The 24,643-nt window shown below is 39.3% G+C and overlaps 1 protein-coding gene across 4 annotated transcripts in view; it reads right to left on the bottom strand.

The window, feature by feature from the left end:
* agap3 (ArfGAP with GTPase domain, ankyrin repeat and PH domain 3) overlaps positions 1-24,643 on the bottom strand; it is a 129,587-nt gene that overhangs the window by 18,407 nt on the left and 86,537 nt on the right. For all 4 annotated transcript variants that reach the window (XM_032530516.1, XM_032530517.1, XM_032530514.1 and 1 more), the window contains 2 exons: positions 20,745-20,894; positions 14,634-14,789 (listed from right to left, as the gene is read on the bottom strand). In XM_032530516.1, the coding sequence (XP_032386407.1) occupies positions 14,634-14,789; positions 20,745-20,894 (306 nt within the window). The remainder of the gene's footprint in view (positions 1-14,633; positions 14,790-20,744; positions 20,895-24,643) is intronic.

The following is a 24,643-nucleotide window of genomic DNA, read 5'->3' as shown; positions in this document are numbered from 1 at the left end:
AGAGCGATATGTAATGCGGTGGATGGGGGTAACAGCAAAACATATTTTAGCCACTTAAAAAAGGACCACCAAAATATTACTATTACTATTATCAATTTAAGTTTACATTATATTCAGATATATATATATATATATATATATATATTCTGAATATATATATTAGTGCTGTCAAATGATTAAAATGTTTTTCAAATTGCACATTTGTATCTATTTGTTTTTCAAATTGCACATTTTTATCTATTTGTTTTGCAAATTGCACATTTTTATCTATTTGTTTGGTTTCAAGGCCAGGCATGGTACTGATATATGTATCTATGCACTTAAGGAAATGGTAGAAAATGACAGAAACAAAAATCCTCTGTTGTTATTGGTTTTATTGATGCCTCTAAGGCTTTTGACCGAGTTAACCACCACAAGCTGTTTTTGAAATTGAGCCGAAGAGGAGTACCAAATAGTATACTTTTTGGTTTTCCAATCAGAGCATACAGATCAAATGGGGGGATGCATTCTCTACTCCGTTTGACTATCACCGGCCCTCTTTAATATTTACATGGATGACCTGTCTGACTAGCTAAGACAGTGGAAAAAAGGATGTGTGATTGGTAACATGCCAGTGAACCATCTCATGAATGCTGACGACTTGGCTGTTATCTCTCCTAGCAGTGCGGGGTTTCAGGAGTTGTTGAGTATATGTTCCGATTATGGTGTTAAATTTGATGTGAAATTTAATGCCAAAAAGAGTTTGGTCATGATCTGTAGAGCGGAAGAGGATAAGGACCTTATTTTTTTGTCTTTCCATCTGGCAAGGCAAGTGCTAACTGCTGGTTGTAAAATTAAATATTTGGGTCACATCTTAACAGATCAAATGTCAAATGATGAGGACGAGGATGTATAGGCAGTGTCGCATGTTATATATAAAAGCTAACATGCTCGCCAGGAAATTCTCTTTGTGATCTGATACTGTCAAGATAAACCTCTTTAAAGCATATTGTACTGCTTTTTACACTGCCCCCTTGCGGGTCAAGTTCAAAAAGGAAAGCTTTAATAACATGTGGGTCGCTTATAATGATTGCTTGCGCATTCTACTCAGAAAACCTAGGTGGTGTAGTGCAAGTGAATTGTTCTGTCAAGCAGGAGTTATTACATTCTCGGTTTTTCTGAGGAATCTGATGTATAAATGTACTGGTTGCCTGAATTCTTCTTGTAACGCTGTCATTTCACATGTGATTGACCCGAGGTTCAGTGCTTTGCCATACCAGTCACCCTTATGGGACAACTGGTATAGCTGTCTTTTTTGTTGTTGTTGTTTTATGGACCATGAGTCTAATAATAAAGGGTATCTATCTATCTATCTATCTATCTATCTATCTATCTATCTATCTATCTATCTATCTATCTATATGTCCCTTGATTCCTTTTGTCCCATTATTTTTTATCTCATTTTAATGCTCTTTTCAACATAGAAAAGTTGATCGGCTTGCTTTGTGCAAATGTTTTTTTAATTGAAAACATTGGCATATAGCCTACTGTAGTGTTAAATTTCACACGTAACATTCTCACTTGAAACAAATTATCTCTCACACAATGTAACGCTGTCCATCAAAAAAAGGGTGAAAAAAATACTTTGACGAGGGGGGCGGATAATTGGTATCGGCTGTGTGCTTGGCCATCAAGTGGTATTTCAGACTGGACGTGCTGCGATGATAGCAAAACCCACAGATCACTTTGGTCTTGTCAATGGAACCATTTGGCAACTTTCAAAAAGCAAACTTTCCATTCAGAATCTTATTGGCATCCGTTTTGATTTCTGCAGCTCGCCATCCACTCAAAACGTAAGGTTACTACTCTTTGGATGGCTTGCAATCCCAAACAAGTGTGTGCGGAGTGCATGTTGTTTTGTTTCTGGCTAGCTAGACCAGTCAGAACGTTAATCTAGCGATACAATTTTTTTGCCATTATAATTGGGTTTGCTTTAACGTTGTTAATAACGTATTTAACTTACAGCAGTTAGATAGATAGATAGATAGATAGATAGAGAGAGAGAGGGAGAGAGAGAGAGAGCTGTCTTAATGCTCTCTTCAAATCCACCAGACTGAAAGAAACTGTAATTTTACCTTGCAGAACATGGTAGCTGCTGCTCTTCTGTTAGCGCTGCCTAATGTTTCGTTAGCTTTGTGCTGAGCCTCTGTGTTGTTATTTCCAAAACTTAGCACAGCTAACGTTGTGCTAGCATTCATTTTATGGATAGCCTTATTGATTTGCTTTCTGTGGAGACCCATGACACATGTTTTTTGCCAAGGCTGAGCAGGCTCTTGAATTTGAAGAACGCAGAGAAGAACGAGGATGGACTGGGCATTACACACATACAAATAGTTTTTACCACTGGTTATACATTCTTCATAAACCTCAAAACTAGATTTCAAGATTTCATTGATTTGAGTAAATTAGAATATTGACAATATTGCAAATATATTGGTGTCTGAAAAAAGACAACATTAAGTCCAATAATGTTATGTAATAGTTTTTGATATAATGAAAACTAATTTAACGGGTTCGAATCTGACCAGCGGTCCTTTTCTGCGTATCATTCCCTCTCTCTCCCACTTTCCTGTCTAGCCACTGTCACTATATAATAAATGGAAAAAAGTCCCTAAAAAAACACAAAAAGCTATGCTTTGAAAATTGTGAATTGGCACTGTGTTTTTTCTGCTCGTCGTGTTTAACTAAGATTTATGAAAATGTCACCTGTCGTTTTCAAACAAGAGGTCTGACACAACATATGTTCCAACACATGCTGTAATGCCTCTGCTGTTCAGAAGCAGTTCATTAACTCTGTACTGTACAATGTGACTCGTGTAACATCTCTGGTCTGTGCACATGCTTGAGCTTATAGCCAAATGATTTGTAATTACCTAATTATGTCTATGCAAATAGTAATCTAATTTGCATAAACCATATTTGGAGGACTGGAGGCAAGTAGACACGAGGGGAATGTTTTTTTGTGTGGCTTTATCATTAATAGAAATTACATTAAAAATAAAATGTTTAATGTACAAATTTTATTAATATTTCTGTAATGTATTGTGCATTAATGTATGCATTTTTCAATATTAAATTAACTGCATGTTGGTAGTTATACAATGATGAACCTGATGATTGATTAGATGAAATCATCTAATCAAAGAAATGAGTAAACTTTGTGTTAATGATCAATTTAGTCTCCTTGGTGCGAGATGCAGCCCTGTGCTGTTTTTGACAAATGTCTGACAAACGCCACTGATGTAGTAACCCCTGAGCTGCGGTGGAGGGCCATCTCTTCAGGGGGAAAGCAATAATCCAATTAGCTCGACACCAACTTCAATTATCTGATTTAGTTTGTGGAATCGACTACAGGTCACAAAGAATCAATAAAAGCTTGGAAGCCTCTTTATTTACCCTTACAGTGAAAAAGGGTGGGTGACATATTTTGAAGCAATGGTGGGGATAACAATCTAAAAAAAAAAACTCTGTTTGAGGGAATCAAAATGGTCAACTTAAAAAGGAACTTAAATGTGAAAGAATTAAAGCAAAAAATAAGTACAGAACATTTAATCTGAAAAAAAATTTGAAGTAGAAATCCATTTTTCCTGTCCAATATAACTTCAGGTAAAATAACTAATGCACTTGATTATAATTTGTGGCTCCCAGACTCAAATGTTGTTATACTTGTGTTTTCGTCTTTTTTAAAAACCTGAACAAAGCTAATTATTCTGTTGGCTGCCCAGGCAATAAATTGGAGGCATTAAAACGCTTTCATTATGGAGATTAAAAAAGCAACGGATGGCTTGTTTCTTAAACTGATGAGTATACAAGGGAAAACAAATCTAATTCTCCATGAATAGTAATGCACACGTGAGACATACTGTAGCCACTAAAGAGGACCATGTGCAGCAGGATCTTTATGTGTGACACCGGTATTGTCATTACATGCAGCTCCAGCACACTGATATTACTTTTTTAATGCCGCCACAGTGTGGCAATTCAGCTCCATAAGCCAAAGTAATTCTGCTCCATGTAAGCATGATGCTGAGGTCAAAGTGGTCTTCTCAAAGAAGGTAAATCTGAGCATGAACAATGTGTCGAAGGCATCACTGCTATCTTACAGGAACCTGACATGATGAGCTTGTAAAAGGGCCATTAGTGCTTCTGTTATTACTCAATGGTTGCAGTTAGCACATGGCTAGCAGAGGAACGATCACCTTGTCACATTAACGTGAGCATTAACCTCCTGACCAAATCTATCTGCGAGCCTACAATCAACAAGTTCTTGCCAATTAGAAATAAATTAACACAGCTCTGCCAGTGGGCGGACAAGGAAGAACACAATTTAAAGTTAACGGAGGAGACAACTGTGAAGAATGAGCGAAATATGATTTTCCTTAATTAACACAACGTAATAAAAAGGAAATTAGAGCGTAATGGCCACAGAGCTACAAAGAGGTAGTAACAGACAAAGATACACATCTTCGTCCACCATTTGCTTGGATCGTACAACTGTGCAGGAACCTCCTAGTTGCAGATGCTCTTCATCAGATACTTGATGCAGCAGCAATTTAATAAGCAGAATGTTTTGCAAATAATTAATGACTGCTTCAAGATACAAAAATATGATAATGATAATAAAAAGAATGATAATTGCATTTGTAATACTTCCGGTTAAGATTTCACTTAAAAAACATACAATAAGCTTAAAAAATCCCAACATTTTTGGCAAGGGATACCTTCTAAAAAAAAATATGATGATTGGGGCTCCTTATCACCTTACAGATGTCTGTCAGTTATTAACAGTTCTACCAAAAAGTGATTTCACCTTTAAACATCTGAGACGGTTACATATAAATGTAAACTGTTAAATGGAGTAAAATAATGCACCAAAGGTCAACTTCTCAAATACTTCACAAGTTAAAAAAATGCTGATTTTTAATACCTCTAAAAGGTGTTGATTTGACCTGAGAATCAAAGTGAAACCTGAAAGAACATTGGGTGACCCGAGGACGGTGATTCCTCAATTGCTGTGTATGTGCAGCAGATGCACAGTCGAGGACCTGTGGACCAGATTAGGTCCCCAGGGGGTTTGATGCTGTGCCCAGCTGTGCTGTCTATACGGCAGGCAGCAACGCAGCATCTATTCTGTCTAAGCCTCCCAAAGACTTCTGGAGACCAGTACGACAAACCCTTAGAGAGGACTTAGCAAACAGTTCTTAGCCTTGAGGACTCCTTTATGTTTTCCATTTGTGTGAACACTTGGCTGAAATGATGACAAGGCGCAGAGGTGCACAAGGTGAGCTATTGTTTGGTGTGTAGGACGTGTTGTGTTGTGTCGTATGCATGCGTCAGGCAGTCACTTAAAGAAGTGCTTGCCTTTCCCGTGAATTAACGAGCAGTTGGGAAGAACAGGCCAAGGCGGTGCCATCTGTAAATGTCACAGGCACTGCTTGCTCATTTTACACATCATTAAAGCCAATATTCCTAACCTGTATCAGAGCAATCAGGAGCAGGCCATTACTGCGACAGGGGCCCCAGGGGAACCACGACTGAACTCAGAAAGAAGAGAATAGGGAGGGAGAGCGAGATAGAGCACACTCTTTATCTATCTGACACAGACATACACACACGCTTGTGTACACACACACACACACACACACACACTTCTACATGCACACGCACATTCTGAAACAAACAAGAAGCACACCTTCCAACACTAAACAAACACATGAAATCAGCACCAATACCACTACGCTAATAGCTAGTGCATTTAACAACAGAGCAGAATGAAAACCGGGCCAATTATACATGTATCTGTGGGCAGTGTGTATGGAGCCCAAATGAGAATCTTGTTATTCCTTTCCCTCCATACTGTGGTGCTCACAAAGCTAAGCCATTACAAGAGTGGAGGCTCCAGGGACAGCTTTCGGAAATGAGAGCGAGTCGGGGAGTGACAAAACAAAGTATTGAGATAAACACCCACCATTAGCACAGGCAGTTAAACCTCCATTTCCTAATCCTCAGCTGGACTCCAGAGGATATTAACCCTTAGTTTGCTAACTTGCAGGACAATAGGATACTGGATTACGTTGGACTGACATGTATAATTTAACGCTTTTCTTGATTGACTACATTTTAACTTGTAGTGCAAGCATATAAAGACCATGATTCCCTCTTCCAGTCAATCTTTAGATTAAATTGTTTTCTTCAGAATGTATGTAGTTTAAGACAGTCAAAGGTCATAAAAAAACAAGAGCAGACATAGATTAATAAAAGTTATGAATATATGTATGTGAAAGATGAAAAAAGAGAAAATCTGATACAGTTACATTAGCAGGGTTGTTAAGGCACTCAAATATTCTCTCCACCTTTTGGTCTGCTGTCTTGTTAGTAAAGACGGTGTATGCTCTGTATATTACAATTCAACATCATTGCAAAGAGGTTTGGAATTTGGTTAGGATGTTTGAACATAAATTTTGAGAATATGACCAGGCCTATTCTGATTATTGCCTCTAATTCATCCTAATTCTTCATTGTCCAGTTACGTGAAGATTTGTCATCGAGCCCAGTGGACCCACATTATTTTGTGTATGATGCTCTGCAGCTTTATCCAATGGTAAATTATCTTTTCCAAAAGCGTCCATCTTCTCTAACCCAGATTAAGTCTGTTGAGCCTAACTCTTGCCTAACTAACTGCTTATTTACACATTTATGATCATGTACAGACAGTGCTAGATCAGCAAAGTTTCATCAGTTAACTATATTGAGTCTTTTTGAGCATTGAATTTATATTTTTATTTGTCATTGACATTTTATGGTCACATTCCACTAGTGTTCCTACTACTACACATAGGCATCAGGCTTCACACCAACTCAGGCGTTGTGGCAATTAGTGCAGGGTGGTGCGGCGGTGTGGGAGTGTGACTTAAATAGCCAGGTTGTGTCTATTGTGTTCCCCACTCCATTGTGTTTTTGTCTAATTGCCAGGAGGTTAGGTGATGGCCACCAAAGCGTGATCTCGGGTTGCGTTTCACCAAAAGTTGATTCAGTTTTTTGCTTTTTGCTACAGGCCACACATTCCCTGTGGACCCCGCCACCGCAGCCTAAACTCACTACCCGCATTAAAATGAACAGGAAGACTGACGTTTTTGCCGCAACTCCTGATTCAGTGTGAATGCAGTCTTAATGTCAAGATTGTGTTCCTATTGCGCAACTGTGAGACAACATAGTCTATCCTCTTAGGAATCGTTTTTTGAGTTTTGAGTCCACTTTCTCACCACAAAAATATATTCCCTATCCTCTTCTCATTGCTAATGCAATCCAGTAGAAGAGTCATGTCAACAACTTTAAATACAATCAATTTACATTGCAAAATAAAACAACTTAATTAAAATGTGGTATTGAATCATTCATTTAAAAAAAAGGGTTTTAAACCATTTAAGATTTAATTCAAGATATTTGTAAAAATAAACTGACCCCGGTCCCTGTGTTGCTATGAAGCACATTTGAGTTCCTTATAGCTTAGAGTGCATGTTGTGCAGTTCGAGTAATGCTTCCTTTAGTCCGTTATCTTCTTTAAGAGTCATGTGATCCGCTCTACAGAGATTTGCTGCTTAAGGTATAGATCCTGGACCAATTTTTCCAAAAAGTTGTCATTTAAAGCAGAATGGCAAACAAGAACAAAACCCAACGCGATGATACGGATGCCATTGCAGAGGCATTACTGGAGAAACAGAAAAGCTACCTCGACCCACATTTGTCTCAGATTCAGTCTCAGATTCAACAGATAAGGATCAATAACAACAAGAAGCTAATTGCTGTCCATGCCCAGCCAGTATCTCTAACTGCAAGCCTTGGCTCTATCAGATCTGATGTGGACAATCTAAAAACTAGCGTGGAAAGAAACTAAAGTACTCTTGACAGATATGGCCACACTTTTCAAGAGCTGGAGGTGAAGCTAGCACACCAACTAGCACATATGGAGGACAGAAACGGAAAATACAACATTTGCATTGTCGGACTGAAAGAAGGGTTAGAAGGCTCTAATCCTATTCAGTATCTCTTGCACTCCCTGCCTAAGTGGCTTCTGAAATTAGCAGATGTTCAGATTAGAGAGCCCACCAAATTTACAAAGATAGCCCAAAGAAGAACACCACTACTAATTACACGTTGATTTTCAACGTCCTCCGCTACACAACAAGGCAAGCGATCCTACAGGCTGCACTGAAATCTCCGCCCATGGTTGGGGGCAGAAAGTCGCTTTTCCCCGGACTACAGCAACTTCGCGGTCAAGCGGCGCCAAGCCTTCTACCAAACCATGGCTTCCCCATGAGTCAAGGGTCTGGATTCTTTCCTGCTCTACCCGGCAACACTGAAGATCAAGGAAGGCTCCCAGTACAGAGCATTCACCTCTGCTAAGGCTGCTGAAGCTTACGTGGGGTGCCCAGTCTTCTTGCCATGGAGATGGCTGGCGCCTGGGACCCTATCGCAGAGAACACCGTGGAAAAAGATCCAAATTAAAACAACTGCCTGATTAACATGAACTCGGTTTGTCTTTTAGGTCCCATGATATGGTGCTTTTTGGATGTTTTTATATGGGCTTAGTGGTCCCCTAACACTGTATCTGAAATTTCTTCACGGAAATTCAGCCTTGGTGCAGAATTATAGCCACTAGAGCCAGTCCCACAATGAACTTTCCTAAGGACGTGCCATTTCTGCGTGTGTAGCTATTGAGGAGGAGAGAAGGGTGGGGGTGTGGCCTTGACCAGCTGTCACTTTGCTCCTTTGAAAGCCATCTATCTATCTTTATCACATGGAGGGGCCAAATTCTCTGGACGGGCAAAGCAGAGAAAGAGGAGGTAACCTTGCTCCTTATGACCTCATAAGGACCAAGATTCCAGATCAGCCAATCTGAGTATTCATTTTCTTAAAGTCAGAGCAGGATACCCAGGGCTTGGTTTACACCTATTGCTGTTTCTAGCAACCGGGGCACGAAAGGCAGGCTGGGGGAACAGATATTAATCTTTAAAAAACTCATAAAGTGAAATTTTCATGCCACTGGACCTTTAATCTCTTAATGTGTCCTAGTTTTATTGCATTGTTATCTGATATGATTACAGAGACTGTGTTTTTGAATTACATATCTGTCCTGTTTAATATAGCCTACGCTCTATAGGTCAATTAGGCCACTACTAGGTTAGAGTCTCATTTCCAATGTGCTTGCCATTTTGTGATTTTTGTTGACAAGAATTGTGTTTGTCTTAAAGTCAATTTAGTGCAGAACCAGTTGCTGTTGCAACCAGGTAACTATGGGCTGCTGTTCCTTTTTTCTGCCCCGTATCAAATCTTGATTGCGCTCCTTTTTGTGTCACTGTCTTGTTTGTTTTTGTACCTTGTGTCTTACATGTATTGTGTGTTGAGGGACTTAACTTTGGATGCACTATTGTACTATTGCAGTACCATGTTGCTTTTCCACATCTACGTTCATTTAGAACAAAGCTTTTTTGATAATGGGTGATCTTACACTTTTAGTTTGGAATTGTGGTGGTCTGAACGCCTCTCACAAGCGGGCCAGCACCCTTGCCTTACTTAAAAGGAGAAATATGGACAGTGCATTATTACAGAAGACACATTTGCTAAGGACTGATATTGGCCGCTTAGCCAACAGATTGCCATTATGGTCAAACGGAACTTTCCACTTAAAGTTTTGTCCTCTTGGTCAGACAATATAGGCAAAATTTCTTTGAAATTGTTTCAGCTTATGCGCCTAATGTTTTTGATGGCAATTTCTATGGTATGCTTACCAATCAAATGCTGGAGTTTTTGTTGTTGTTGGTGCAGACTTCAATGCGATGTGGGACCCAAATACTGATCGGTCGAACGCAAAGGTCACTGGGGTTTAGGCGTAAGCCACACATGCTTTGAAATCATGGGCCAGCACCTTGGGTCTTATAGATATTTGGTGTGCAATTAAACCTACCTGTAAGGATTATTCCTTTTTCTCAGGTAGACATACATCTTTTTCCAGAATAGGTTTTCTTTTGGCATCCCCTCAATTATTTAATTCAACCGATAAAGTGGTGTTACTTCCAATGGCATTGTTTGACCATAAAGGGGTCCTCTGCATCACCACCCTAGACCATCTTTCTCAACGTGCTGCTAGATGACGCTTTAAAACTTCTTTACTGAAAAATGAATCATACGTCCCTCAGTTTATAGCAAAATTCCAGAGATTTGCTGACGTTACCGTTTGCACTGTACCCCGGGATATTGTGGGATGCGATAAAAGGTTTTAGTAGGAGCAATGCCATACTATTGTGCTCTATTGCACGCTAAGTTAGATCACTTCAGCTACTATTCACCAGGTTAGACTCATTGTTGCAAACTAATTTTACTGACCAAATAGCTTTAGAACAATCACTAGTCAAGAAAGAAATAAACAACATTCTGAAACTGGAATCTGAATTAATAATTCATAGAACGAGTCATCTACTTGCCATGAGAATAAGGTCCTGGTTTGATGGCATCCTCCGGAATTGTACGCAACTGTTTGGGAACAACTGGCCCCATTCTCTCTGGACATGATTAACTTCTCTATTGAGAAGGGCGAATTTTCAAGGGATGTTAACACAGCATTGATGTTCCTACTCTTGAAAAAGCATAAGGATCCTACAGAGTGCTCTAGCTATTGACCTCTGAACCTGCAAAACTCCTAGCCTATTGTTTGGAGTCCCATATGTCAAAATGAAACTGTGAACTCTGACCAAACAGTATTCATAAAAACGAGACTGGTAGCAGATGTTAGACGCCTTCTCCACATTGTTGATGCGGCAGAAGACAGTAAGACCCCAATGTCACTTCTCTCTTTTAATGCAATGAAAGCCTTTGACAGGCTTTAGTGTTCATTTCTATGGTCAGTCTTCGAGGTTATGGGCTTTGGTAACACTTTCATTGCTATGATTAAAGTTATGAATTCTAACCCCTCAGCCCGAGTCTTAACAGGATGCACCTCCTCTTTGTTTTCAGTTTCTAGATCTTCATGCCAAGGCAGCCACCTTGAGACCTGCATTATTTGTCCTCTCTCTAGAGCCTCTGGCTCAAGCTTCTCATCAATTGATTATGATGACACCAATATGAATTTGTAATACACAGCATTTGCGGACAATGTTTTTTTTTTTTTTTTTTTTTTTTAAGAAAACCCCTCTCAATCTCTTCCTCACCTTCTATCGTTATACAAGGAGTATGGAAGCTTATCAGGTTTTAAAATTATCTTGTCAAAGTCTCCACTGTTTCATGCTCCTGCTCTCAATTCAATCATCCCTGCTAACATCCCCCTTGTAAAGCAGTTTAAATATTTAGGCATTGAGGTTTTCCCTTGCTTAAACCAGATTGTAAAGCATAACTTTTGTGGTGCTCTGAACAACATTTTGAAAGATATGGAAAGATGGATCGGTCTCCCCATGTCTATTCAAGCCCATATCTCTGTGGTTAAAATACATGTTTACCCAGGATTAATTTTGTGAGCTCTGTGTTACCTCTTTTTCCCTGTTTCTGGTTATTGGCATAAATTACAGTCAGCAGTATCTACATTTATCTGGAAGGAAAATGGCTGCGACTTGTTGATGTCTACTCTACAGAAGAGGAAAGAGGATAGTGGCCTCTTAGTTCCAAAATTTAAACATTAGCACTCTTTGTTTTAGAGTGAAACATTTGATCACAGGGAAGGATTGTGGAAAAGGTGCACTGTGCCTTCTTCGGTGTGTGAAGTGTACTTTTGTGTATGTTGTCATCTGGACCACTGTTTTACATTTTTATTTTGTTCCAAATAAATAAAAAATCACAAAAAAGAACTGTAGTGTAGTAAAGTAAAGTTCGTCAGATATGACTTGATTTTTTGTCTGTCTATAAAATTTATTCAAATCTTGTAATGTATGTAAATAAAGACTTTAACGCCTTCTTTACATTAAAAGCATTCAGGCTGACTCTTTGCTCTTGTTTATCCCTGATTTCTGTGACCTTAGCACAAGTAAATATGTTCATCCATAAAAATGGAGGAATCAAGACGGAGCCTCTTGTCATAATTTCCCTCCATTCTTGCACCTCCCTTTCTGCTCACATTGGACAAGACAATACAAAACAATGAGCATTTGATACACTTTCTTTAAAAGAGAAATACATTAATGATCCTTCCTGACAGTCTGCATTAATCAGAGGGGGCTCCCCCTGAACACAACTCTTTATCGGCCATCGATTTTCCAGTGGGTTTATGGCGAGCGACACACCGAGAAAGCTCGTCGACGGGCGGCTGCTGGGAAACACATTACGGGGCTGTCAGTTGTCTCGCCATGCATCCTGCATCATTCTTTAAGCACATGAGAAGTTCATTACACCACACAGCTCTGACAGTGCATAGGATATTAGAGACTGTGTCCGTTGTGCATATTCTTGGTGAAAGTGTAACACTGTAGACATAACAGACAATTTATACATTACCCAAATTAAATTGATTAGATTAAAAATGCATTTGAAAGCCAATACAATGGTTCAAACGTGATTTTAAAACTCGCCAAAAGCCTTTTTGAACGTTTGCAGAAAAGATACTTCTGTGCATTTATTGTCTAAGATTCAGCAGCCATGTAAAAGAGTCTTGCTAAGTACTGTAGTGCCATATCTGGAAATTATGGTGCAGTAACAGTTTCTCCAGATTCCATCCTACCCGTCCCATCCATGTTGACCAAAATAATTTCTCACCTTAAGACGCGCACGCCGTTTTGATTTATGATGCTTCACAACTACTAAAATTCAATTTCAGCCTGCATTGCACGCTTCTGATTGCCCCGTAAATGAGATAAACTGATAGCAATTTATTCAAAGATTCCACCTCTCCTCTCCCTTTCTGCTCCCCTCTCTTCAGTTCTTTCAACAGTAGACACAACTTCTATCCCAGACTTGGGTGGATCCAATATTTAAGCTGTATGTCTGTAGTCCAGAGCATTCAGCAAAACAGACAAGGTGATACTAATAGAAACCCTTGAAGAGAACAATGAGAGAGATAGAAAACAATGTGCGTGTTTGATGACGTGAGAAACATTCAAAATCTGCTTCCTCCAGTCTGATTACTCTTAGATTTCCTCCTCAGTAAGTCCAGGAGTCATCTCACTTCAATTATTCCTGTGTACGACACTTACTGATGAGATTTGATGATGTTTGATAATGACAGTCATCCCTCATTCAAGGCTTTAATGTAACTGTGTAACTCTGCCAGTAAAGTCCCATTATGATCTAAGTAATGTCAAATAAAACAGAATTAATAGACCCGATACGCAAAAACTATGCTGCTAACTGCTTCTGTACATGCATAACAACTGTAAGTGCCCATGCCAAATGTACTAAATGATCAGATCTTTTCACCAGTAGTGTCCACATACTACTAACAGAAGAACCACTTATCTTGAAGATGCTGATGATATTCACTCTAAACAACAATGTGGTCAACAGACCCATTCAGACTTTAAATAGAAGCTGTCGGAGACCATGATAAAAAAGTATAATGATTATAAATGCTGAGCCCCATTTAGGAGGCGTCAATGCCATTGTTGTTGTTATCCAGCGTATCAATCTTGTTGATTGATCATCACACTCCGGTGACATCAGTTTTATGGTCTCTGAAATGCGTCCCAGTGTTTTCACAATGCCATCCAATTAGGGTACTCCATTCATCATTGGGCTGGAGAATCATTATTAATTGGGTGGAGAGCCGACTGCCACTCCCCTGCTGAGGAGGGCCATGGCTTCTGGAGATCGGGCCTTTCAGACTACGATAAAAGAAATGGGGGCTGAGATGGTGCACTGTGCAGGGGGTCACATAGAGATAAAAAATGTATGTACATCATAGGCCTTTTTTATAATGACTGGAGAAATCTGATCAGTGTGAATAACAAATCAAAGACAAATTTCTGTTAAGTTCCATTTAAACATTTGTTTTCCAGATTTCCCCCCTGATTTGGTATGGACAGTTTCCCTTTTCTGCTGTCTGTGACATGAACTCCACTTTTTGCCTGCTAAGACAACTTAATGACTCCTCTGATAAACATAGGGTCATCTACCAGTTAGGCGTAATTCTCACATTATTTGCTTTCTCCCTCATCCCACCCACCTCTGTGTTATGCATACAGATTAACCAATAGGAGTTGTTCCTGTACCACTAAGGATGTGATCCCTCTCTGGCTTCCCAACAGCAAAAAAGTGCTGATTGTGTTTGCTGGTAAGCACAACTGTTTTTTCACGCTGAAGAAGTAGCTGAAACATTTGTGCATTTTTCTCCTCGGTACAAATAAATACATTCAGAAGTGGGAGTGTGAACTGTCCTCATTTTTACCGGGGTCTCTACATTAGTCAAGTTTCTATACAAATTTAGAGCAAATTTTCAGAGAACCAGCAACAGAAAAAGCAAATTAATGCACATTTCCACCATCTACCACTTCACGAGCTTTAGGAATTGATTCTTCAAGATAAACCATTCCAGAAGACATAACCAAACCTCAAACAATAGAAAATGTGTTGGAAATACGATAAATGATATTGTGCTGTGCAATGCGATTGTGCTGTACCTTCGTTGCCTGCAGATAAGCCATCTGGCTTTGTGATGCCTGTGCTCTTTTTCCGTCTGTGTTTCTTGCGGTTGGCATGTGGCGAAGGAGGTGGCTCAAGTTTAGGACTCGTGGCACTGCCCACACTGGAACTCGCAGGATCACTCACTCCATTGGCTGAAAAAACAAAGACAGGAAACAATTAATATTTCTTATGTTAAATAAATAGGGTAGTTAGTTTATATTTAAATGCACCTGTCCCAGTGGTGGGTCATCATTACAAGGGTACTAAGCTCATCTTTGTTGTTTACAAATGCCACAATTTCAGATTTTTTTTTTTTTTTTTTTTTTTTTTTAAACGGATGTAATGTGCAAACACATTTTTTTTTTTGAAACAAGCAAATAAAGAATATATGGGTATATTGTATTTGACAAATACAGTGGACAGAGGGTTTTGGCCAACTTTAATACTATCTAGGGGGAACAATATATTTAATTATTTATTGCTATAATGAAACATAAAATACACATAATGAACTGCAGGAGATGGATTAAGAGCGTCCAAGAGTGTCCAATTTAAAAATATGAATTACTTGATGAAATGCCAACTAGGAATTGCACTGGCAGAGGGCGGTAGCATAATCTTTGCTCTGGGTGAAGATTCTTTGTGCTTAATGGGAAGTGTTGATTAGTCCGCTATTAATTGCATTCATTGTCAATGATAAAGACAACAATGTATTATAGTGAAAACAAAAAAAAACACGGACGTGTTACTTGGGCAGAGTATGAACTAGGAGACAGACTTGAAAAATGCAAAACTATTCCTTTAAAAAGAAACAAAGCTGGCAGCTTCAATTTAACTTATTCCACTCAGAAAATGTTCCAATATGTATCAAATGTATGAATGCATGAATCATTGTGAAATGACACTGAAAAATGAATAATGAATAACATTATGAGTTAATTGAGCTTCATTCAATGTAGAGACATATTTGTCATATCCTTAAAATGTGTTCACAGCAGTTAAGAGTTGGAAATGGCTGTGAGTGCTCCAAAGGTAACTGTGTGGATTTGTCTTTAGACAGAGTGAAGGACAGGTATGGGGCTATCAGGGAACAAATGGCTACCTAAGTTAGCCCACGGCAAAGCTCTCTATATGACTGTCTGAGAGTGACAGGGGGCTAAGAGTCGGCTTTGTTTCTTGTAAGTGATTTTATAAATGTGATATTAACCTGTGATACCGTTGGGCAAAGGGATAGGAGGGATGAGACGAGAGGAGGGGGTTGTCAGCTTGCCATCTTTCTGATTTCCTGACATTTGACATCACTTTACCTTCTTTTCCCCTCCAGATGCCATTATGAATCTGGGAGTGGGGGCCAGGGGCCTAGGGGAAGCAGGGAGGGAGGGCCAGTAGATGGGCCCCATATTGCTCTCTTCTTACCACCCTGTGTGGTGCTGGCAGCCTCCTCCATTGTCTCCCATCAAAAGCTCATTGTAGTGTGGCAAACTCCATTCATTTCCCTGTGCACCATCCCAGCCCCAGGGGTGGAGTGCAGGAGGACAAGGGGCTCAGGGATTATTGCTGTTGTCGTTGCCAGTTGCACATGCTATAATGTGCGGCACTGTGCCATTAGCCAGTGTACAACATTAGGCCTAATTCGGTCATTACCTTAAGGGAGATGGGGCTGTCTTGGAGGAGTAAGATGGGCTCAGCAGGGGATTGAAGATGCTAACGTGGGGGGAGAATGGAGCTCTAGGCTTGGGGATGCATGGTTTGAGTGTGGGCAAAATATAGGAGACAACACCTGAGACACACATTGTTGTGTCTGTCCTCGATTTAGAGATAAATCTGGATGAAAGCTAGGGTTCGCAAACAAGAATGTCAGTACAAGAAAAAAGTAATTAGTTATCTACAGTTATCGTTAATTTGTTAAAGTATGTGTCCTACTTAACAATAACAATATTGATTACATGCCATCACATTAATAAACATAACACTGGTGCTTGTGCTGGACTACATACATTAAGCTTTCTGGTGTTTTGAATGGCAGCACGCAGCCACACATGTAGCAGCTCCTAGTCGAGGCGTCTGTTTCAATTTCCCTGCTCTCTTACAACAGCTCCCCTGAGACGAGTCATTAGCTGGCTCAGACAGCTGGGGGCACAGGGGTCCTCCATGTGGCCCCCCTCCCACCCTCTGCTTCTTCCTCCCTCTCTATCCCAGCGTCTGTCTCGCCAGCACAGCTCCGTATGGTGGGTGAAGACTTGAGCTCCAACCTGCCTCCGACGTGACAGCCAGCATTTGTTTAATGTCGCTTGAGGTTAAAGGGGAGGGCTGCCCTTCAGGGGCCCCAACGGTGTCATAAACACCTCTAATTATCAATTTCTGCCTTTAATGTTGTGGAAAATGACCCCGGCCCTGCTCATCCTGCACCTGAAACATATACGGGGTGATATACCTTATTGTGTTTGCACCAATCAGGCTTTAAGAAGTCTGTACCACGAAGGTATAGGAAGAGGAAATATATACAACAACAGTACACATCACTGAGCAACAATATCAAAGCACTTGAAACCTAATGGTTTTATATAATGTAGACTCTCCTGCCTTTATGTGCTTCTCAGCTTAAAACTATGCGTGACAGGTAGATTATAGTTCTTAAATTGAGAATTACAAAGTTAGAACTGGACTGATTCTACAAGCATTTACTGTGGCATTATTAGCTAGCTGTGTAGTGTGTATGAGGGCCATCAGGACCAAGCTGGGTAATGAAGCACACTGGGGATCAGGAGTCTCTTTCCCACTCAACTAAGATCACCTGGGCAGCAGAATATGTATCAGGCTAACCTGTGATTACACTGGATTACACTCCCACCACGGAGATGACAGTTTAAACGTGCTTCAGGGTGAAGACTATGGGTGAGACAAAAGAATGGGCTGCTAACAGCTTCCTGCCTTTACCAGTGCCACACTGAGAATGAATGAAAATGAAAAAAGGGTGAGAGAGAAAGAGACGGGGTTGAAGAGGAGGGGGTGGAGGGGGGGGGGGGGAGTCATTTCATTGTTATTCAAGAGGCTCTGGGTGAGGAGCACTATGATTCCACCAGGCCCCTTGACATGGCAGCCCTGCCTGTCCTCAATCAAAGCCAACGGCTGCAATTAATGGCAAAAATTAGAAACAATCACCGCCTCCCCCTTATTATCCTCAATTAGAGTATACTAATCAAGGCCTGATCGCGCTCTGCTGCTCTCTCCAAACTAAATGTCAAACTTCATTACGGCCTAGCGTAGAAATCAAACACCCCACACGCTATCACCCTCGCATTGGGAGGCCAAGGTATAAAACACAGTGCCACAAGAAAAGGCTATCTGTGCATTAACTACCTGTGTCCTGATATGCAAAACTAGAGTAAAAGCACTTATATATAAAGAGACAGCAATGAAAACTTTTCATCGAGGGCTGAGGGAAGGCAATATGGACAAAAATAATATTGTGATAATTAGCCCAGAATTATCAACATGTAATTATATTGAATATTAAAACTACACATAGTAAAAAATTTAAATATTGCTCTTTTTATTATGGCTGAAACTAATAATTATTTTCATTATGGCCTAATCTCCTGGTCATTTCCTTGATTGTTTAACAAAAAGGGAAAAAAAAGAAAACAGCCACTATAATTTCCCAGAAACTAAAAAAAATATTCAATTTCCTATCATATATGATGAAGAAAAGCAACAAATTATCAATGGTTTGTTAAAAAACACTGAAACGGGTAATCAGTTATAAAAATTGTTGCACAATAATTTTCTGTTGATCAACTTAACTATTATTTGACAATTTTTTTTCAGCTCAGTTCACAGTAAGTCACTTATTTTGTGTTTGTTAGAACAAAATCTCATTAAAAAATAACCACTCAGTTCTTCAGTTGGGACCGATTTGATCCTAATTTCACTTTATATATTATTTTGGCCATGAGAACTGGAAATCAAAATATCTCTCTACTAACGTTAGGATAATATTGAATTAATTATTGAATCATTACCCATGGAGAGCACTGATCTACAGTAATACTTTGTGTTTGGAAATGTGAAAATATAGACACTTTGAACATGACATGAACGGTTATTGTCATCAGCGAGCCCATCATGTTGCTCAGACGACTGTTTGAGCCTCTTGCTTTTAATTCAGCCTCAAAGATTGAGGTGTACGAAGGAGAGCTGGATCTAAACAAGCATCCGGTGCATTAAGAATGGGTGTCTTTATGAATCCAAGCAATAGAAAAATTGGGCCGGGATTTAATCAAAAATCTGCTCTCAATATTCAAGAGACGTTACTACCTCTGCCTTTGCTCAATAGGTTTACAAATGAGGACATTCTTTAAATAATATGGAAATGGTTACCTGGCTAAGACGCATTCATTCTCCAGTGAATCATCAATCTGCTGTTTTCTTGCATCTCAGAATCACATTTTATGTTAACCTGCAACCTTCACCAAGGATAATGGAGTGATTGGGCTAGGTTCAAGTCAATTCAAATGGCAAAACATGAGCACCCTTCACTGTGGAACACCCTCTATTGATTATAGAAGGTACATTAGAATGAAAGCTAAGAGGGTTGAATTTCAATCAAGTTGACATTTTCTGATAGTCCAGTCACACTTTACACTACAGACTTATTCTGTTGGTTTTAATCACATTTTTAAATTGTGAGGAGACATACAATCAAGATATTAGGAGAAAGTTTTTGAGCTACAAAGATGTTGCTTCTAGTGTCAAGCCTTAAACTGTCTGCACTGACTATGCACTGATTACAGAGACACTCCTTCCCTAGGACGAGCAACATATCTATCATTTGATTCAACATTTTTACTTTATTTTCAGCTCATTTGCCACATTCAAGCTCATTTGTGCTTACCTTAAGAAGAGCATGAAAATAATTGAAGAAAATCGAATAAAGGAGCAAAGTGTGGATCTGATTTAGTTGAAGACTGGATGCTGGTTAATGAGCTATGTTAATATGGAGAGCTTTTCAGTTTACCAAACATGAAAATGGGAAATTCTAGGCCTCCTAATTTTCAAAACACAACGTTTAGGAATTCCTATTTGTCCTCTGCAGAGTGGCCACCAAACGCACATTCACAAACATCCAGTATAAAGTCTTTTTATCTCCCACATACACATGGTTATACAGACGCAAACATGCACCGTGGAAAAAAAACTCATGCAAACAGCTACACACACAAACATACACACACACACACACACACACACACACACACACACACACACTCATTTATTTGAGGACCCCACGAATCTAAGTAATTCTGCTTTGGGCATGCTGCTGATGGGAGACAGGGGTAGGGGGTGATGGAAGTGCCTGCGTCCAGGCAGAATTGATCGTTTGGCAGCTCCAAATGAGAGACAGGCTTGTCTGCCGAACCACGAGGGCCGTGCAGTTGGACTCCAGCAGCGCTCGTAAAGTGCGCTCTTTAAACTGCCGGGGCCCCTGGGAGCCCATGGGGAGGGGGGGAGCCGCCGCCGTGCTAATGAGAACTACCAGAGTGCAAACATGCATGGAAATGACTGTTATTCTGTTGATGTGCATTTAAGTGCTTTTTTACTGCCAACCACAAAGAGAGGGAAATAACTGGTGATGAATGGTACCCCCAAAAAGCATTCATTTTCCTCTTCGGAAGAAAAGAGAGGAAAACAGACAAGGGGGGGGGGGGGGGGGGGTGTAGACATGCTTGGTGAATATATTATCTTACTTCACTCAAGCACAGTGACAAGGTACAATGTGACACAGAGGCAGTGAGTGGAGATGCATCAATGGCAGAAAGTTAACCTTCAGTGTTCCTCTCCTCTGAACACGCTGCTTCTATCAAGGAGCAGCCAAAAAGGTCACAGCGATCATAGCCCTGATCACCTAATTATGAAAATGAGGATTGTTCCACCTGTCTAAGAAGCCTTGGGAAATAGCTTCTCTATCACACCACATCTCTGGATCAGATCTCTTTCATTTTTAGTTCACACATCTTTGTGGTAGTAATATGTAAATGTTGATTGTACTATGTATGGAGAGACTTTGGAAGAGATTTAGGGAATGGGAATGTAAAAAGTAGTCTTACGGGCTCCGCTGCTTGTACTGGTGTTAATGGCTTCATTCCACTGGTCTGCGCTGGACACGGAGAAGGAGCGTTGGTGCATGCCGTCTTTATTGCCGCTAAACAGTGACGCGCCCGTCTGGAGGGATGAACTACTGTTGGAGTGAGGAGCACCTGGAAAATAAGTGACAGACACAAGAAAATGAATCCTGATTTTTTTTTTTTTTTTTTATGGTTTCTAAAACTTAGTCTGGTAGAATTATTTTCTTTACACAGAAAAGTCTGTAAAGAAGTGATAATGATGCAATTGAGTTAACAGTTGTGGCTAGTTTCTGCAGCACTGCAATGATGCTGCCCCCCCCCCTTTAAAACACACACACACGCGCACACACAAGAATCCCGTCTCCCTCCGCCTCTGCCTCTAATTAGCCCTTAATTAACAAGATACACTCTGAACGCTAATTATCTTGCCTCATCCCTCTGACTGCCACATCGATCTCCACTGGCGTCAGCAGGCGTTCTCTCCCTAACTTCCAATCAGGCGAGCCACGGACGCCTGGCTCTCTTTACTAATTCATGGGCTAGGCTGCACCGTGTGGGGTCCATTCCTCCTGTTCGCGAGCAGTCTTTACCACACATCCTAACTACTCTGAAAACTCATCGATACACTTCCAGTCATGCGCAGGGAATCAGATTATCTGCTAAAGATTTACAATGCATCAAACTGAACACAACTGTGACATGTAATACAAATAGAATTGTGTGATTTTTATTCTGAGAAGTTCATTTAGCTGAATTTAAGGTAACTAATAACATATTCTGTACGGCCCACACAAAAAAAGATGGGTCATTGATAAAATGGAATCTTTTTTGTCAAAAAGGTCCTTTCTACAGTATTTTGACACTAACATTTGCCACAATAATTCAATAAAAGGTTGCACAACATTCTAAAACGATGCAATTTAATGCCATCAAAAAGGCCTCAGAGGCTTTGTTTTGTAAAACAAGAAATATCTGATTTTTTAACAATGCTTTCTCATCTTATAGGTATCACACATCAGGGACTTTTATTCAATAATTATAAGAGAATATCAGTTTCTGATGAAGGTGACAATAACAGAAAATATAGTGTGTGGGTCGTTGTGTAAAGTAAACTAAGCGGCACGGGTGCTTGTTAGGATAATATGTCCTACTCATTATCTAGAGTAATAAGTGTATCAAATTCACATAATCATGTCTAATTAGTATCAGTAATTATCTTGTTGGGCCCAGGAATATTAATCTTCAGGTCCCAGAGGGGAGGGAGCAGAATCGCAGCGAGAATGGGAGAGAGAGCGAGGGAATCATGCTGAGGAGCACTGACTAAATTAGCATGCTGAAATCAGAGCAGAGGGGGAGGAGGGAGACGGAGCCGAGGAGTAGGGATACTAAAAAGAAAATGTGAAACTTTGTTTTTTAATAAGTGATGGATGAATGTTACATTAAATAAACCCATGACTTATATAAATAGGCTTTTGGATGTGTGTATAATTACAGATTTTTAAAAAAGGACTATTTAAAAATGTTATTAAAAAAAAATAATAATAATGACAATAAAAATACACAGCAATACCATGTGATTTTTTTTACCCCATACATGTTTAATCACCCTAGTGTTTAAAGAGGTGATTCTTTATTTTATACTATTATTAAAAGATCTACATTTCTTTAGTTCCAAAATGAGAAGTTTGACTCTTTGACGCTTTAAAAAAGAGAATGGAAAAAAAAACCTGTGAGATAACTACAAGGCAAGTTACATTGATATTTAAAATTCAACAATCACGTCTAATTGTCAAATTGGATGCTAATGATTAATGAATTATACATGGATGTATCCATTAGTCCCCAGAGACCACTCCTGCATAAAAGGGGAGGATAATGTAATTACAGTGGAGAAATAATCAGCTTGTGGAGTTAAAAGAGCACTGTACGCAGCTCCACCCAGGCCTGACTCCAGTACGTTTTCCAGCTTCAGAAGTGGACTGACAGTGATGAAGCTGACAACTGACAATATGAGGTCTAAAGGGTTAGACCTAATACTAGATGGTGCCAACATTGTTGATCGTGTTGGTGATTTGACTCTCAAATACAAACACGTCAAGTGTTATTAACCTTTGATGCACTTTTAAGAACAATAAAAAACTATGACGCAACTGAATTTTTTTTCCTGAAAACCTTAATTTTGTCTATTGATGAAATGTATTATTATTTTTGCAGTAAAACAGCAGTAAAGGGTATATGAATGAGTACAGTTACACAATTACGGTACTATAGTATAATTATAATATTAGTATAAGTATAATTATATGAGTACTTGAGTATTTCCATTTTCTGCAACTTTTTAATTCTAGTCCACTTCACTTCAGAGTATAAGTTACTCTGCAAATTAATAGTTATTGTATGTAAAATTGTAATGTATGTATGTTGTATGTAACATTAATTTAAAAAAAAAAACATTTTTAATAGATTGAACTACCCAACGGCATAAAGTAGTAAAACTTAAAAAACACATTAAAAGGCTGTTTACACCTTTATGCATCAGTAATAATAATCTAATATTTATTAATATAACATTAACAGCAGCCACTATGTTACATGATGAGTACTTTAACTATAATACTTAATTCTGTACTTCTACTTAAGTAACATTTTGATGGCAGTCTTTTGCTTTTAATAGATTATTTTTAGACTGTGGTAGTTCTACTTTAAATTGAATTTTAAAAAAATCTGAATATTTCTTCAACCACGGCAATATTGTAATTAAAAACAAGAGGATGGTCTCCTGTTCAGCAACATTCAAATTGATACTTATATCAATGATGTTGCTACACAGATACTTCTAACACATGTATAGTTAACTATTGCACAATTCTTATTAAAATGAATGACAATTAAAAATTACAAATCACCATTGTGAATATTTCTTGCTGACCGTATGGTCATGGTCGTATAAAGAGATAACAAAAGCCATACAGTGTGTTCTGCAGGCTATCCAGGGCTGGGGTGTTAAGTAGAGGCGATGGATTAGCGGGGAGCAGGGCTGCCTTGCTTCTCATTTCTCTTTAGGCCGGGCCGTCAGTGGGTTGATGAGCCATGACGAGGCCTGACCCCTCCGTGGAGTTGTTGCCATTATGTACAAGTAGTGGAATAATGAAGCATTCATGTTAATGTGGGCCGAGCAGCACATCATCTGCGGCTGTGTGTAATCCACCAACATCACTCTGACCAACACCCAGAAGTTCCCCCTCCACCATTGATACTGCTTCTGCCAGTCATATTCATATCTTCATATATTTCACTAATACAAACTCTATGTACTGAACCAACTTTAAATTTTTATTTTAACCATTGTGTATGACATTACCACCCTATTCACTTTACTTGATATGTTGCTGGACAAATAATTATTTAAAAAAATGTTATTTTTTCTTTATTTAGGACTTAAGATGAGGTTTGTTATCGCTTGCAGACATTACCGGATCACAACTGCTGTAAAGCTACACTTTTACCATGAATTTGATGATATTTTAATGTAATTTCCTAAAACATCATGCTAAGTAATAAAAAACAAAAAGAAATTATTCTACAGACAAAACAGATCTTGATACAAACTATTACTCAGTGGCTTCTACAGTTGACTGGGGGTACATGGAAAAAAATTGAGAAGTGGATCTACTGATTTGAAAAAATTGAAATAATGAAATTTGAAATGCTTAAAACATCCATCTTAGTGTAGCCTACAAATTCAACGATGACCAAGCTTAAAAACATCAACTCCACTTTTATGTAATTAACAGGGTTTAAAAACTGTTTTAAAATCAGTTCAAATGGACCCATTTAGAACATGACGGGTGGTGACGGAGTACTTGAGCTCATCTGACTGA

This window comes from Etheostoma spectabile, chromosome 12 (assembly GCF_008692095.1).
Source record: "Etheostoma spectabile isolate EspeVRDwgs_2016 chromosome 12, UIUC_Espe_1.0, whole genome shotgun sequence".
Classification (NCBI taxonomy): domain Eukaryota; kingdom Metazoa; phylum Chordata; class Actinopteri; order Perciformes; family Percidae; genus Etheostoma; species Etheostoma spectabile.
This window is presented reverse-complemented; position numbering and strand designations above follow the sequence as displayed.